The sequence below is a fragment of the Centropristis striata genome, chromosome 18 (assembly GCF_030273125.1).
Source record: "Centropristis striata isolate RG_2023a ecotype Rhode Island chromosome 18, C.striata_1.0, whole genome shotgun sequence".
Lineage (NCBI taxonomy): Eukaryota > Metazoa > Chordata > Actinopteri > Perciformes > Serranidae > Centropristis > Centropristis striata.
Genome location: NC_081534.1, coordinates 10,748,558 through 10,765,819, shown reverse-complemented (window position 1 = coordinate 10,765,819; position 17,262 = coordinate 10,748,558). Strand labels below are relative to the sequence as shown.

Genomic DNA, 17,262 nt, shown 5'->3' with positions numbered 1-17,262 from the left:
AGTCATTAAAAGTGTTCATGGGAAATCATTGGATAGCTTGTTCAATTAATGCTGTTGTACAGCTGACTCCTGTTGCTCAATGCTGTCTTCAGCCCCTCGCCTCCTTGAGTCCTACCAGTACAAATTGATTAATTAATTAAAACCTACATTAACTGTTTTTCCCCATCTGGGGTAGTGTAACTAGATGGAAACATAGCATCTAAGGTCCAATAATGAAGAAAGTGAGATTTCCATGTCTTTGTTTTTATTATTATAAAGCATGTCGAGGTACTATATATATATACTATAAAAATGTCAAAATTAGGCATGGGAGATCCTCCAATCGTGGTTACTTGAAATTGCCAGTCTGTCAGCATGCTGCTCCACCACAAACATCTCTAAATGCACAGGAAATTTATTTTTTTTATTTCATCTTTGTTCTGAATGTAAGCTCATGTTATGTTGGTGTATTAAAACCAAATAATTGATTTCAGATCTGATCACTGTCAGCAGAAGCCTAAGCCTATGCTCAATTCAGTGCCTTTAAATGGGCCGTCAGGGTTGTGATGTCACAGCATTACTGTACATGAATAGAAAGTGCAGCTACAGTGTCAGAACATTTATTCCCCGGCTGCAATGATGGTGCAGAGACGCCAAGAACACAGATGCGTCAGACCCTTGAACATTCACCAATCGGCTTTTTCTTAAGGGGGACTTAAAGAGACGGGTGCTAAACACAAGTATATTCAGACAGGCAATATAAGAAAAATAATGTCTTTTTATTGAATTTTTAAGCATGTAAACAGTAAAACCCCAAAATACAAGTATGAACCTGAAACCTAATATGCACCCTTTAAATTATTGCCACTTATAAAGTTAATATGTGAACAGTTGTTTAAAGTGAGCTGAAAGACACTAAAACAGCCTGTAAAGCTGAGATACACTTTCACATGATGCACACTCATTTAATTCATTATCATTACAAAAATATTTATTCTAGCCACTCTAAATGATAGAAACATACTGATACTAACCTGTAAGTTCTGTGAAGGAATAACTTAAAATGTTATTATGTGCAATAATCTTCATCTCATTACAGTCAAGACTTCTAAATGGCTGAACAGTCTTAAGTATGTAACTTGCCTTTGATACAAAGTAAACACTAATTAATATGTCATTTCACATTTGCTTTACAAACCTTTTTTTGTTGCTATCCTCTGTTTCTGTTTCACATTAGTGTGTCCTTAATGTGAGGTTAGTGTCTGGATAATGAGCTGTGCAAACTCACAGCATGTAAATTGATGTTGCCTAATGATCCTAGCATATAGAACACTCCAATGTACTCAATAAGAATAAATAGTCAAATAAAATGATTAGTATAGTAAAGTATTACATCAAAGCAATTACGATATAAAATTTATGAACTGATTATTATTTTTTCACTTTGATTATGTTTTTTTTTTAACTTTCAAACACAATCATGCTCAAAGAAGAATTTCAAATGTTGAAAATGTGAACACAGGCTGAAAATATAACATACAAGAGGTAAAATGAGGATAACATGTAGTTGTATATTTTCATACTAAATATTTGTGACCTTATCTCCGGTTTTACTTGGCATCTCATTATCAAACAAAAACTGGCATAAAGTTTCAAGCCAGTACGTTGGAGGAGGGCTGACGGCAGGGCTCGACATTGCTTTGATTTTCGTCCGTAATAGGCTGGTGCTTTCATGGACTCCAAATGGCTATCAGCAGAAATGGTAAAAAGCAGAGATGACTGAGACAGTTTCCTCCTGCAGGTACTCGGAGCGCAGTAACACCAAGTGTGTGGGAATCACCATTGAGACGCGGCCTGATTACTGCCTGAAGCGACACCTCAGTGACATGCTGAGCTACGGCTGCACCCGCCTGGAGATAGGAGTGCAGAGTGTGTATGAAGACGTGGCCCGAGACACCAACAGGTCAGTAGGTCAGGCTGGAACTAACAGGTGGATGTAGATAAGGAAGCAGACATGATAACAGCAGTTCTGATGGTGTGTGATGGATAGATTATGCTTCTATTTTCTCTACCTTCAGGCTTTATAGTTAAAATCTGTATTTGTAAATGTGTCTTTCTTCCAGAGGCCACACGGTGCGAGCTGTATGCGAGTCCTTCCACCTTTCAAAGGACGCCGGCTTCAAAGTTGTCGCCCACATGATGCCAGATCTGCCTAATGTGGGGATGGAGAGGGATGTGGAGCAGTTTATAGTAAGCATTTATAAATATTATTGTTGTTTATATTAATAATTACACATAATTATACCTCCTTCAGTTGTAAGTGAGGTTTCGGAAGTCTGTTTTTTCAGCTTGCGAATGTTGAGCTCTCTTCTTTTCCATTTTTAAGACTACACAACACAAACAGTGTTAGCTTAGTTAGTCATATTTGTTATAATAGTTGGTTATGGGTGGCACTGTACCAGGAAACCACTTCCAAATAAGTGATCTTATGAGTTGATACCTTGATTAGAATTTGGAAAAAGAAAATAATGTTGGAATTCGAAGTAGAAATACTTCTTGCATACCATATTTGATCCCACAGAGTAGCCTATGCACCCAAATGGCTAGCAAAATAACGTTATTGCTATAATATACTAATACTGTCAATAAGCCATATGACATGATGTGCATAGCATTAGGTTAAACTATAATACTGAACTTTAGAATAGTTTAGTTCTGGTGGATTTGCACAATTTTGCAAAAAAGTAATATCACAGTATAATTTGATTTATAATCATAGACTGTATAAAGGAAGTGGACATAGTCACATTACCCACTGGTTTGGGGACTACTGTTTTGAAGCCTTGTGTTTAACATCATGGCTGTATCAATCTTGTTTTTTGGAGATGTATCCTCATTTTCTCATTGATTTCTATACTGTTGGACTTCTTTTTGCAAGCAGTGGAGTCGCCCCCTGCTGGTCATTTGAAATAATGCAGATTTAAGGCACCTCGTTGGCTGATTATCTTCCTGACTTTTTGATATTGTCTGGTGGAGTGCCTGTTTAAAACGGGCTGATTGCTCTGCCTCTGGTATTGACATGCTCATCCAAACAACTTCAACTTCACAAGAATATATTTTATGGCATTAATGAAGTTCATTCTGAAAGTTACATTCCTGATGCTTGAAAAGTTTGAATCCTGAAATGTTGTCATCTGTTCTTGTATACTGTAGCAAGCAACAGAGAACGGGCTGTACCCAGCAAATTGTTTGGTGCTTTAATAGTTATTTTAACCCACTTTTCGACCACGCAATTAATTGCCGTCCATAGTGATCAAGACAAGCAGAACAAATGTGTTGAACATGTCCTGTTTGGATGCCAACACAAAGCCAGGAGCAACATTTGTAAAGAGACAATGTAGTCCGCCGTTGTTGTTGTTATTATACTTGAGGAGAGAGCCGAGATGTATACAGACGTATACACAGTGATGTAATTACGTGGCTCTCTAGCCCGTGGAAAAGCAAACAGGTTCCGAGACGTTTGCAAACCGGCTCCAGCACCAGCCCAGTAAAAGAACTAGATTTGCATTGGTGGAAAGGGGGTATTAGAGTAGTGTGCTGAGTTTTAAAGCTACAGATAACATACTAGTTTCAAATGACTAGAAGATCCCAGCCATATCTGCTGAACATCCGCATGCAACAACCATGTAATGCCGTCTTTTAAGAAGGGGGCAAAATAATGCTTATGCTAAATATAAAAAACTGACATGGTTATTTTCAACGGGGTCCCTTGACCTCTGACCTCAAGATATCTGGATGAAAATGAGTTCTAAGGTTATCAAAGAGTCTCTCCTTTACAAACATGTCCTCTTTATGATTGATTCACTTTGGGGCAAAAAACATACAGTTTATCATAGGCAGTCATACCCTGCATAGGATTCAAGCGCAAAAATTAGCAAGGTATCCATGCTATCACAACGTACCACCACCCGTTTGGTTCAGGTTCTGTCCCCTGACCAATGGGCAATCATAACCTGTGGTACTCAAAGTCAATGCCTACCCTCAACCAACAGGGCTGCTGCTCTTGCCAAGAAAATGAGGGGGATTTATAATCAGGACTCTGTCCCCTAGTTTTTCTATCTCATTCTCTGACTATGGAATAAAGCAGAAATGACAAAAATACATATAGGACCCGTGGATCACAAGAGCTCGTGCTTGACACTGTCCTCAGCAGTACATCCGCCAAGTGTGAAGTGGATCGGATGAATGGTTGTAGAGAAAATCAAAGGACATACAATCAGACAAGGCAGACGAAGACTCTTTCCTTTTAGTTAGGTGATTGAGATGTCACTGCTGATGATGGTTTATGGGTGTAGGAGATGAATCAAAGATATTGCTGCTATGAATAACCACAGCCACGCCGAAGAATGTTAACCCTTGCATGATGGGGCACAAAAGACAAAATTGCTAATTTTCCTTCTTTTTTTAATGTCAGGACTAAAGAGTGAGGAAACTGACAGAGATATTAATATGCAGTTGATTTAGTGGGTGTCTTCATTCATTTGGCTCACTTTCACAGTGCAGATGAGGCCCATGCACATGCACAGCTTTAGAGATATTTCTATCGTGCATACAGAGTTGTAGTCATTCGTAGGGATGGGCGTTTAGAAGAAACCTGCCAACTCGAGCATTTATAATGTTATGGATCAAGTAATTGATTAATTGTTGGGCAAATTAAAAGATATTTCTTTATATGTATGTATATATAAAGAACAGTTGTCTTTTTTAGCAAAAACAGGAAACTAATGAGTGTGTTTCTTAATTAAATCTTTATTTTCACGCTGCAAAAGCATAGGGCTCTAAAACACAAACAAGGCATAGTCTATTATACTATGTATTGGGGGATGTGAAAATAGATACAGGTTTTGTCTCTTTATTCGGTGCCCACATCAGATCGACCATATTCTTTACGACCATTAATCAATCATCGATTAACTATTCCCATCCATAGTCATTCGTCTACACAGAGTCATGGGGGTTTGTGTTTCATACCATCTATTCTGGACTTCAATCATGGCCTTCCGGTTAATCACTTTGGATGGAGATTTACAGACCCAATTCTAAAGAGTTTGAACACACAAACATAAATCAAAGCAGGATGTATCAAATTTCAGTTGGAACATTAACCTACCTGGGTGGGTTTAGGGCTAGGGGAAGGGTTAGGATTAGAGGAAAATGAATTTAGCATTGTAGTTTTTCTCTTTATATCACATTCTTTTTAAACAATTTTACATTTTTAATACATTTTTGCTGTTATGTAGCTACGGACAGGAAAGCTAGAGAGCCAGAAAGAGAGAGAAGTGTATGAACTGTAACAAAGCGAGAATCCAACAAGTCATTACATAGCATGTGGCATTACCACTAGACCACCAGGAGGCCCATAAAACCACATCCCTTGTACTCACAGACATGTTTGGTTTTGAGCTGATCAAAGAGTTTAGTTGAATTGGAAACAACTGTCAATCATTAGATAGTCTGCAAATAACTGTATTCCACTTATGGCTGGCATGCAAATGTGCATTTGTTTACATTAAATGGATATAGCGTGGTCACTCATGGTCTATTTAATACAGATTATTAACCATAATAATTGGAATCCTCAGATATCATTTGTAGGACATGATCTATTCGTTTGAGTTTCAGGACGTACATGATATTAAAAAACTATGTACTACAGACGTCAAATGACACCAGGGAAGTTATCCATCAAGTCGATCATTAAGTTTATCGTTTGTGACGTTAGCAATCATTTCTTCTTTTTTGCTTGGCATCAAAGTGCGTCATCACTACTTATTTCACAGTGGTATAGTAACAAGTAAGTCCTACATGTAGCATCTTAAAATAGAAACGGAAAAGCTGTGACAGTCAACTCACAATCCTAACTGTGATGCCACTCGATAGAAAATCCTGTTAGATGTCTCTCAACAGCAGGCACACTTTACAGCTCTGATTGGATACGTCGCTTTAATTTGAAAGTGCAGAACGAGACAATGCTCCATCCCAACATGTCTGACTGTAGGATGTTAATGAAGACTCAGTTTGAGCCTGTGCCTAATATCAGCTCATTTGGCTTATTTTAACTGTGATGAAACGGAAATTAAGTGATTAACAACACAATGAAGGAAGATTGCTCTTATTAGTGCAGATGACACTCTGATGCACCTCTGTGACTCTTACCAAAATATGTCACTCATTGTCTTGGATCCAACAATAGCAACAATTGCTCTCTTCTTTGCCTCTTAATTGAACTGTTTCTGTGTTATTGCTTTTTCTGGCAGTGTGGAGATTCACAGGCGTGTCACTACAATGGAGTTGTCTACGGAGGTTAAAAGGCTCAACAACCTCATTTTCCTCTGTAGTGAGCTATGAATTAAAGAAGAAAAGACAAAAAAACAAAACAGATGGAACATTCAGATGTAATTTGGGAACAGTTGGGTTCTGCTCAGAGGGGAAGACTGATGAAACAAGAGAATATGTCTGCACAAGCCAACAGTGGATACATCTGAAATCACTGGCACTTTAATGTGAACAGGGAATAAATTATGCAAGTCTTGTTGGGCACTTAGTAAAGTTAAGCCTCTGAACCCCCACCAGCAGGATTGAAATGTATGTTTTCTTTAACAATTTGCCAAAAATACACCATTTATAGGAATATAGATATTTGAGCTTTCTGACACTCCTTGAACAGATCATAGGTTACGAAAGTTTCCATTAGAAATAGCAATCCAAAAGTAGCTGTGATATTTCTGTAAAAATCACTTTATTCTATTTGTCTCATTTTAATTGTTGCCATAAATAAAGCGGAATAACCAGATCCAGTTAAAAACATTAGATTCTGCTCCTCAGTGACACTGTGAAGCCATGAATGATTCTGCTGAGACATACAGTCACACAACATTATTCGCTGAATATGAGACAGAACTGCAGACTGTTTACGCAGAGCAGATAGGAGAGGACAGGAGAGGTTGTTAAAATGTAAATAGTTCAATATATATAGCATGTTCAATCCCATTTTTTCCCCAGTATTCATGACACTTTGAAAAGTGTTGTATATATAGATTCCATTTTTATTCCATTTTTTTTTAAATCATCACAGAAATTAGACTTCTTTTATATATATATATATATATATATACATATAATTTATGTCTTTTTTTTTTTAGAGCTGCAGGACTTTTATATTGCAGTGAAAGACAAGGCCACAGTGAGTAAATTATAAAAAGAGCAAAAAACACCCTGAAACTGCTTGGGGTTCAGAGGGTTAAAGGACTACTGTGTGTTTTGCAGGTAGTTGCACGTCAAGATTAGTGACAATCTGAATGTGGTTGAGTATGAATATATAGCCAGGATGGTTAACTTATCTTAGTTTAAATACGGGGATCAGGGGGAAAAGTTGGTGAACCATCTCAGAACCCGTTACCTTTACCACAGACTAGAGAGCCACATCATTACATCTCTGTATACGTCTGATTACGTCTCCGCTCTCTCAGCAAGTATAACAACAATGACAGACTACATCATCTCACTACAAATGTTGGTGATTATGTTCTTATTAACTCTGAACATAAGATGTTAATGTTAGCCTTTTTGTAAGCTAATGCTAGCCCGCTAGGTCTAACTAGCTACCTAGCACAGACTGCCTGGAGCAGTCACATTGCAGTTAAACAAATAAAATAAAATGAATGATACATGTTTTAGTTGGTCTTGTTGGTCACCATAACCCCGCCCCCAGCCCCTGATGTGAACCTGAAGTGGTTGGTGGTTTGCAAAGAGTTGGTACCGCTCTGGAACCAGTTTTCCTGTCCAAGAGCCGGATCTTTGGCAGTCGAAACATGAAGAACTGGTTTGAGGTTAGGCACTGGCCCCGCATCGGCCCTCGAATTGCACCAGAAAATTGCCAATTGATTCAAACCGTTGTTGATTTTCAATTCAATCGATGATCGGCCCAGGCCTATTATCACTGCTAGCTGCTAGCCGCTTTCTCAAGCACTGCCATGTTGAGAACTATGTGCAGGCAATCGATTGGCTCAGAATTCCGAGCACAGCCACTTCATTGTCTGGTGATTGTCCTGACACTAGATTGGACGCTGGAGTTATTTTAAAGTTGTATAAAAGCAAAGCACAGATTTTAGATGTTACTGATGTGTGTTGGTAGCGCTGACTGAGGAAAATGTAAATGCACTGTATAGTGATGAAGGCCTTCAGGACACCTCTAGTCAGGAAAGATTTAAATTGTGGAAGAGAGTCTGTGTCTTTCCGCAGATTTCTTACATTACCTCTTTGTGCGTGTGTGTTTGTGTTTACTGAAGCACTTCTGTGTGAATGTGTGTTTGATGGTAATATGGGGGCAGCAGCAGGGCGGCACAGAGAGAGGAAGCAGATTAAATGTGTATTTGGTCCTCAGAGCCTCTTTCTTTGCTTTCCTGTAACACCTCCTCTATCACTTCTTCTCCCCCTAGATTTGTTTCCTGCCTTTTGTCTCTGCTGTCTTTTTCTCCCAGAGTGCCGTCTCAATATGTTCTCTCTCCTGACTTCTTGTTTGTCTCTTTTCTTGCTTTTCTCTCGTCTCCATTATCTTTCACTTTATCTTCTTCTTTCTCCTCTCCAGTCGTAGCTTTTCACTTGACACTTTCTCTTCTCTTCTGTCTTCTTTCCATCTCCTGTCGCTTCATCTGTCTCCGTCTCTTGTCTTTTCCCAACCACACTGTCTCCCTCTCTGCCTCTCTTCCCTCCTCTCTTATCACACTGACACCTTCAGATTATACAACTTGTGTGTGGCTCCCCTTTGCTCTCCCTCATCATATCTAATCTTCCATGACATGCTTCGTGCTAGTGAGTGGGGATAAAATATGCAGCTTCCTAAATATCATCACTCCAGGATCCAAACTAAGCATCTCAGGATTTTTCCTGGGATCCATAAACTTCGTGCTGCATTTAGAACACGGTGCATCTGGAAATAGTCAGACGGGAAGTGGAAGTAGTGGAAAATATCTGTAAAAGATGGGGAAGAGGCGATTGTAGCCAAAGTTTTTTCACTTGGAACCTCAGAATTATTTATATTCTTAACATGCGAGTGTAAGCTTTAGGCTAGGTTGTACTCATTCGGCCCCAGTTAAAGGTACCCTGTTGTGTTTTCATTAATACATGCTAACATGGAGTACGGAGTATACAAATTAGGCTTTAACGGAGTATTTATTTATTGAATGACAAGAAAACATGCTATATTGCAATATATACACGACCGCTCAAAAGTTTGCGGTCACTTAGAAATGTCATTATTTTTTAAAGAAAAGCACAACATTTTGTAATTAAAATAACAGACATACAGTCTAGATGTTGTAAATGTGGTAAATGAATATTAAAGCTAGAACAGCTGATTTTTTTAATGGAATATCTGGTGCATCTTAATGAATAAGAATATGATGGAAAAGTCCATTTTCAGTAGTTCAAGTGAAATAGCCCCAACCAAGTATTGAGTCATATAGATGGACATACTTTTCAGATGACAACATTTCCATATTAAACATACTTTTTAAAATTAGTCTTTTGTAATATAAATTTTTTTTGGGACACTGAATTTTAGGTCTTCATTAAATGTAAGCCATAATCATTATAATTAGAAGAAATTAAGAGGCTCATTGATCATTTAAACACCTGAGAATTAGTTAGCATAGCTGGAAACGGTTTTGTGCTGATTTGAGAAGCAATAAAATGATGAGTAACAGGCATTTTTTGGGTGATCCCAAACTTTTGAGCGCTAGTGTATATCCTTATCAAAATATGAAATTACCTTTATCAGCATAGAAGATTTTGCTCAAAATATACTGTTCTTCTGAACAATGTCTTGAACGACCCATTTTCCTCAGGCTTTCAAAGAGAAATGCATGTTCAACAAGTGCTGGCTTCATCCTTAAATAGAGGCCACCTGATTCACACCTGTTTTTTTACAAAATTGATGACCTCGCTGATTGAATGCCCCACTTTTTTTTAACACACCCCTTTCAACTAATTGCCCAATTGCACAGCCTTAAGAGCGTGCATGTCACGAATGCTGGGTCTTGTTGGTTTTCTGAGAATCTACTGCACCTACTGGTACCTTGTTTGCCATGTTGCAATAACAAATATACTAAAAACTTGGATCAATCCGGTAAGTCACATTGGACTGCTATTATTTTGAACAATACTGTACCTGTTCACACCAGACACAGAGCGTAAAAAGACTTGCAGTAATCTTTTCTTTTCGTCAAGTCTTCATTTTCTGAAGTTGGGTGTTTTTTTCTCAGAGAAGCCCAGGGGAAATTAGCCAGCTAGCTAGCTGACTAACATTATGCTGATGGGTTTTTATTTGGTTTTGTTGGGGCTAAATAGTTTACTGAAGTGGGGTTAATGGGCCTAGTATGTGGCTGCTGACACTATGGCCGCAGAGGGAAAATAGTGATGGCCAGTGTTGCCAACATAAGTAGCAAATGTTACCACACAAACATTTCAATGAAACTGGAGTGTTTTGCTAATGTTTGGGTAAACGAGTTTGGTGCCACAAGTTTAAGTTCAGCCATCTCAACTCTCTCCCAGAGATGTCAAAGGTGACTTTCAGAACTTTCCAAAAAACTTAAAGACAAAAGAAAAGTATGACTCTGACTATTATAATGGGTTTTTTTCTTCAATATTTTTGCTAAGTTCTTTAATTTGAGACTGGACATAGATGCAACTTGGTTAGATGTCCTGAATCTTCTGTCAGTTTAAAAAGGTTTAAAGCCCTGTATGTAGGATATTAAAGGTCAAAAATAAATGTAACTCATGGATCCCGAGAACGAACGGGAACACATAGACTGTACCGTTTTTCACTGGATTATCTTTGTGTTGCTTCAAACCAAAACTAAAACCATCTGGCTGATTTTAAAGCTAACCACATAAAAACCAACACATAGGGACATTTGTTATCTCAAGACTGAGCAGTTTTTTCGTGGTGATAATTTTAGCCATAATCGTACAGCCCGTCCTCCACTAAAGCTCCAGCTGCCCCATGACCCTTTAAAGGATTAAGTAGGGAAATCTAATGAATGGATGGTTGAATGAAAATTCCAGCTCATAAGTTTTGTTTGCCTGCAGTATCCAATTGGACAAGAATGGGAAGCAGATGCTGCAAATATGATGCAAAATAGCAGCAGAGGTTTCAGTGGATGGATGTTTACTTGAATATAAAGCAACCTCCTTGACAAATTGGTAATAATAATTCCATTCAGGCCTTCCTGGCACAGAGTTTTTTAGGACTGGTTGCCAACTTAAGGAAGCAGGGGACGTTTGTATTCATCTCTTTCATTTAAACATGCTTCCTATTCAGCCATTATCTTACTTGTATGTATTTTCCTGATCATATCCCACTGAATTCCTAATGTCGGCCTGGATCACAGCGCAGTTAAGGAGCCACAGCAGCAGAGCTCTGCATCCTCCTTGCGTCTATCATGGCTGTCCTGATAATGAAATTCGATTACAACTTCCTCCCAGCCTGAGATCCTCTCTCACTTATCTCCCGTATACAGATGCTCCCTGTCCTGGGGGACACATCCTTAACAGGGTTCCTCTTCACCAACCAACAGGAGCTCTGCTATGTGATCCAAAATGGTAGCAGTGGCAGAATCCCCAAAATAGGGCATAGTCTCCTTTTTTGGTATGGAAGCATTGCTATTTGTCAGCTCGGCTCCCCCTTCCTTCGCTCTCTTCCTTCCTTGAGGTTTAGTGCAGGGACATGTGGGACATGTCCTCGTGTGATTATGAGCTGTGACGAGAGAGAGATTATGAGGTACTGATAACGGGCCTATTTTGGAGAATGCGCCTGGATTCCAGATCTTCACGGTTCTGATCATGATAGTCAGTGGAGGGGGGAGGAGAATGACTGGAAATCACACTGATTCCCCTCACTGCACGAAATCGCACACCAAAATTGACTTCAATTGAATAACTGAGCACGGTTGTGCTGTCTCTTTGATAACTGCTTCATACGAGCTCAGTGGATGCCTGCTTTTACATTTAGGACCCAGTGCCTTTGATGCTTTCATGCGTCATAAGAGAAAAGTCATATGAATGAAATAAACTCAGGTATTTCATTTGAACCCCCTTTATTTCCTTTTTTCCCCTTTTTTCCTCTTTCGCCCGTTTAAAGACGAAGCTACTTGTCTATCTCTTAGCATGACACTGTAGATATAGCAATAAATGTCAGTCCGTAAAGTGTGGTAAAGCAGATAATGTCAAATAAATTGATTCATTGTTGTTCTTCATGTTGAAATACTTAAGGATGGTAAATTCATTTAAGATTGTGTCAGAAATTCCATTTCAGAAGACAAATGAGAAACGGACTGTAATGGTGGCTGTGACTTTGTGAGCTGGAGAATTTTTGTTCTGCTGAAACATTTACACACCAGGCATGGTTGCTAAGAAAAACTGCAGTCCGACATACATTGTAAAGGGCACCTGCCATGAAAAATGTACTTTTTTTCAGTGGTTGTGCACATGACTGTTGGTATCAACCCACAGAGAGATGAGACTACCCAGTCAGTGGCTGCCAAAGAACATGGTCACATATACAGGATGTGACACACACGGTAATCAGTTCAAGTGGGGTCAGCCACACAAACACACGTTTTTGTTACTGGTAGATGGTGCAACTAGGGGTGTAAATCACAAGTTTCATCACAATACAATGGCATATTGATTCTTAAACAATGATATTGCTGATATATAGTGTGCCACCATACAATTTTAATTCAGTTCAGGGGCTTGCTAACGATGTCTGGCGACTGGAGACTATAACATATGCCTATTTAACACAGTTACAGTTATATTTCTATCACCTCACAAGAAAAAAAAACTAAAATATGATTTGACAATTTTATTATTGAGTTTTTACAGTCATTTAAATGAAAAAAAATGTTTAAAAAAAAAAATAATTAAAAGAATACATCGTTTTAAGTGGGAATTTTAAAATAAAGCTGTATCTTAAAGATGACAACTGAATCAATATATTAATCCTGATCGATGAATGGTTGCAATCCCTTTTGCCAGTCAAAGTACACCAAAGTTGAGCTTGACTCAATACAAAGACTTGCTTTTCCACCAGAGGCCAGTGTTTTATTTGCTAAGCTAATTGTTTGTGAATGTTAAATTCGCAGAAAACATGTGATCCAACAAGCCCTTCAGATTTCGCTCCTCTTTCTATGTCAATTGCAGGTTAATTAACTACAACATTTAGACTGCCAGATTTAGGCTTTCTGGCAAAAAGCTCAGAAGGCACAACCTCCTCGATGCTGACCAATCAGCAGACTGTGTTTTTCCAGAAGGGTTTCTTAAAGAGACAGTCACTAATACAGTGTTTCAGACAGAGGGTGGATACAGGTATATTCAGACACAGTACCAGGGGGCGAAATTAGTTTCTTTTTCCAACATTAAATCATGTAAACATGTTCTGGTAGAAACCCAAAATACAAGTGTGAACCTGAACATGAGTGTATTGAATCCCCTTTAATACTGGATCTATGTGTTTCCTGCAGGAGTTTTTTGAGAATCCAGCATTCAGGCCTGATGGTTTGAAGCTGTACCCAACACTGGTGATCCGAGGTACTGGTCTATACGAGCTGTGGAAGACGGGCCGGTATAAGAGCTACACACCCAGTGCCCTGGTCGACCTGGTGGCCCGAATCCTGGCGCTGGTGCCGCCCTGGACACGAGTCTACAGAGTGCAGAGGTGAGACAAAGAACAGGCCTGATGGTGATGAGACTCAATTTAGATTAAAGCCTCCTTAGAGAGAACTCCTCACTTGTAGGCAATGTTGAGAATGTTACTTTTGAAATGTAATAGCTTACAGATTTCTAGTTACATATAATAAATACATACAGTTGAAACCAGAAGTTTACATACACTATATAAAAAGACACATATGCTTTTTTTTCTCACTGTCTGACATGAAATCAGACAATCACTTTTCCTGTTTTAGGTCCGTTAGGATTACCTAAATTATTTCTATTTGCTAAATGCCAGAATAATGAGAGAAGGATTTTTCTAGACAATTTTTCATTACTTTCTTCAAAGTCAGAAGTTTACATACACTAACATTATTATGCCTTGAAACAATTTGGGATAAGCCCAGATGATGCTGTCATGTCTTTGGAAGCTTCTGAAAGTCAGATTACAGTTTGCAAATGCACACAGGGACAAAGACCTTAATTTCTGGAGACATGTCCTGTGGTCTGACAAAACTGTTATCTGGCTGTTTTATGTTTCTTTTGGAGTAATGGCTTCTTTCTGGCAGAGTGGCCTTTCAGTCCATGTCGGTACAGTACTCGTTTCACTGTGGATAATCACACACTCTTACCAGCTTCAGCCAGCATCTTCTCAAGGTCTTTTGCCTTTGTTCTTGGGTTGATATGCACATTTTGGACCAAAGCACGTTCATCTCTGGGACACAGAGTCCGTCTCCTTCCTGAGCGGTATGATGGCTGGACATTCCCATGGTGTTTATACTTGGGTATAATTATTTGAACAGATGAATGTGGCACCTTCAGGCATCTGGAAATTGCACCCAAGGATGAACCAGACTTGTGCAAGTCCACAATTCTCTTCCTGATATCTTGGTTGATTTCTTTTGACTTTCCCATGACTTGACACAAAGAAGCAGTGTGTTTCAGGTGTGCCTTAAAATACATTCACAGGTGTGTCTCTAATTAACTCAAATGTTGTCAATAAACCTATCAGAAGCTTCCAAAGACATGACAGCATCATCTGGGCTTTCCCAAATTGTTTCAAGGCATAATAATGTTAGTGTATGTAAACTTCTGACTTTGAAGAAAGTAATAAAAAATTGTCTTAAAAAATCCTTCTCTCATTATTCTGGAATTTAGCAAATAGAAATAATTTTGGTAATCCTAACGGACCTAAAACAGGAAAAGTGATTGTCTGATTTCATGTCAGACAGTGCGAAAAAAAGCATATGTGTCTTTTTATATAGTGTATGTAAACTTCTGGTTTCAACTGTATAAGGTGCATATATATGTGGTAATTGATTGATTGATTGTATATGTATCAAGTAAGGGAAATCTGCAGGTAGTGAAACAGGAACACAAACAGACCGGGAGTCTTGATTCAATCAATTGATTGATCAGTGAACATTGATGCGGTTAATATGTTGAAAACACATCCTATACAGCAAGATATATGTGTGATTTAAACAGCTGTCTATGCAGAAAATGCTTCACTAAACACCGCTATAATAGACTTGCGGGGGTTCGCACGTCTCGTGCTCTTTAAACGCGTCCAGTGGGGATTGGCTGTAAGGTTTATTATGTCATTAAGCGTGTTAACTACTAACATCCAAAATATTCATATTATAGTCACTAACATCTACTATTCCTCTAACACATTGCTCACAAAATCACATTGACCGTATGCCATCAGTCATATACTAGGTTTTGACCTGGCCGATATTTTGAAATTTAATTATGTATCTCCATTACGTAACTTGTTACTATACTCAATAAATGGATGCATCACAATTCTCTGTTGAAAGTGTGTGTCGATGCAGAAAAGTCAGTAATAGGAAATTTAAACCGTCCCCCATCTCTTGCTACAGGGACCGTAGTTGAGCTCTCATTATGTTATGTGACGGTCTCAGAATGGCTGCTAATAAACCTGAGACTGCAGTTTCCCCAGGCACATTAGAGTCAGCAGCGTTACTGACAGCATCACCTCAATGTGTCAATCAGCAGAATGAAACCAAAAAAGAAAGCAAGTCCTTCTCCCCACTGCATTCAGGCAGCTTCTCACTGCCTCTAACTTCTCTCAGACCACTTTTAGTGATAAATGCTTTGTGAATTACTGTTACACCAAACAGCTTGGGAGTCATAAAGTATGGACTGACAGACCTTTTATTTTTTTCTCACTCTGCCAGTTAGGAGCTACTTTTAGACCATAGACTGTATAAATAATGGACGTGGTCACCGTGACGTCACCCATTGGTTTGTGGACTGCCCGTTTGAGGCATCGAGTTCATCGTTACGCTCCTCGCCATCTTGCGTCGCCATCTTGTTTTCGGAAATGTGGAGCAGACCATATTTGGACTGTGAATGAGCGAGAGGGATCTGACAACACTGACTACACACCTCTCTACACCGGCAACCTGACTGAGCGAATTCACTGCTAATCCATGTTAGCATTAACTGTAGCATTAACTAAGATGTTCGTTTTGGCTAGCAAAAAACCAAAACAAAATGTACGTTACTTACATTACTTAAAAACTGTCATTAAGTGAAAATACAGTGTGAAAGGGTCAAAGTTGTGAGACCAAACTGCTAAACGTCCTATATGTATATATATATAAAACTTTATTGGCACAGTGCTGTAGTTACGCATTATTCTGTTTCTCTTCTGATGACGGTTCGCCTTGTTAGCCACCTGTCAATCAAAGGTAGCCACGGCCCAAATCATACGATTCTTTATCTTCTATGGATATTAGAGGTATTAAATCAAGTGAGAAGTTTTCTCATTTTGTATTGAAATGAATGGACACAAAAACTTCTGCAGCCTTCAGCCTGCTGGAATTTTCGGTAGAATGCACCTTAAGGCACTTCCTGGTTTGCCTCACTGCTCTGACCCGGAGGTTGCCGCCTGTTTTAGACTTTTTTAAACTAAATTGTGAATATGACCCCAGGCACGGATTTATTTTTATGTGGGTTCATGTGCAATGTCCCATTTTAAAGTTTTCTGCATCATCTGTCGTTTCTCTGCTCCTGCACCTATCAGGGACATCCCCATGCCACTGGTGAGCTCCGGAGTGGAGCACGGCAACCTGAGAGAGTTGGCCCTGGCCAGGATGAAAGACATGGGCACTGAGGTGAGACTCAAAGGCCTCTTGTATTAAACTAAAGGACATGATGTCAGCTGTTTTTTGAGTGAGAAAGCCAATAGATTTCTCCAGCTGGGAGTCAGTCCAAACAGCTACCATAGAACTTGGCTGCTGCCAACAGACAAATGCTGACTGACTGTCAGAATTTGCATTCGTTTCTATGATAAAGTAAGACGACAAATTAAAAAACCTGCCAAGTATAGTTTAGAACTGTTGGAGCATAGAATTGGAGCGCCCTCCCCCCCCCCCCCCCCCCCCCCATTTATTGAATTTATGTTGGAAAGTAGAAAGTAGATGACAGCTTTAGGAGAAGTTCATTCAGCCTGAAAACACCGAAGGGTGCACGTAACCA

The 17,262-nt window shown here is 39.1% G+C and overlaps 1 protein-coding gene across 2 annotated transcripts in view; it reads left to right on the top strand.

The window, feature by feature from the left end:
* The window catches only part of elp3 (elongator acetyltransferase complex subunit 3), a 36,189-nt gene that overhangs the window by 11,603 nt on the left and 7,324 nt on the right, over nt 1-17,262 (top strand). For both annotated transcript variants that reach the window (XM_059357025.1, XM_059357024.1), the window contains exons 8-11: nt 1,781-1,942; nt 2,103-2,229; nt 13,563-13,756; nt 16,808-16,898. In XM_059357025.1, the coding sequence (XP_059213008.1) occupies nt 1,781-1,942; nt 2,103-2,229; nt 13,563-13,756; nt 16,808-16,898 (574 nt within the window). The remainder of the gene's footprint in view (nt 1-1,780; nt 1,943-2,102; nt 2,230-13,562; nt 13,757-16,807; nt 16,899-17,262) is intronic.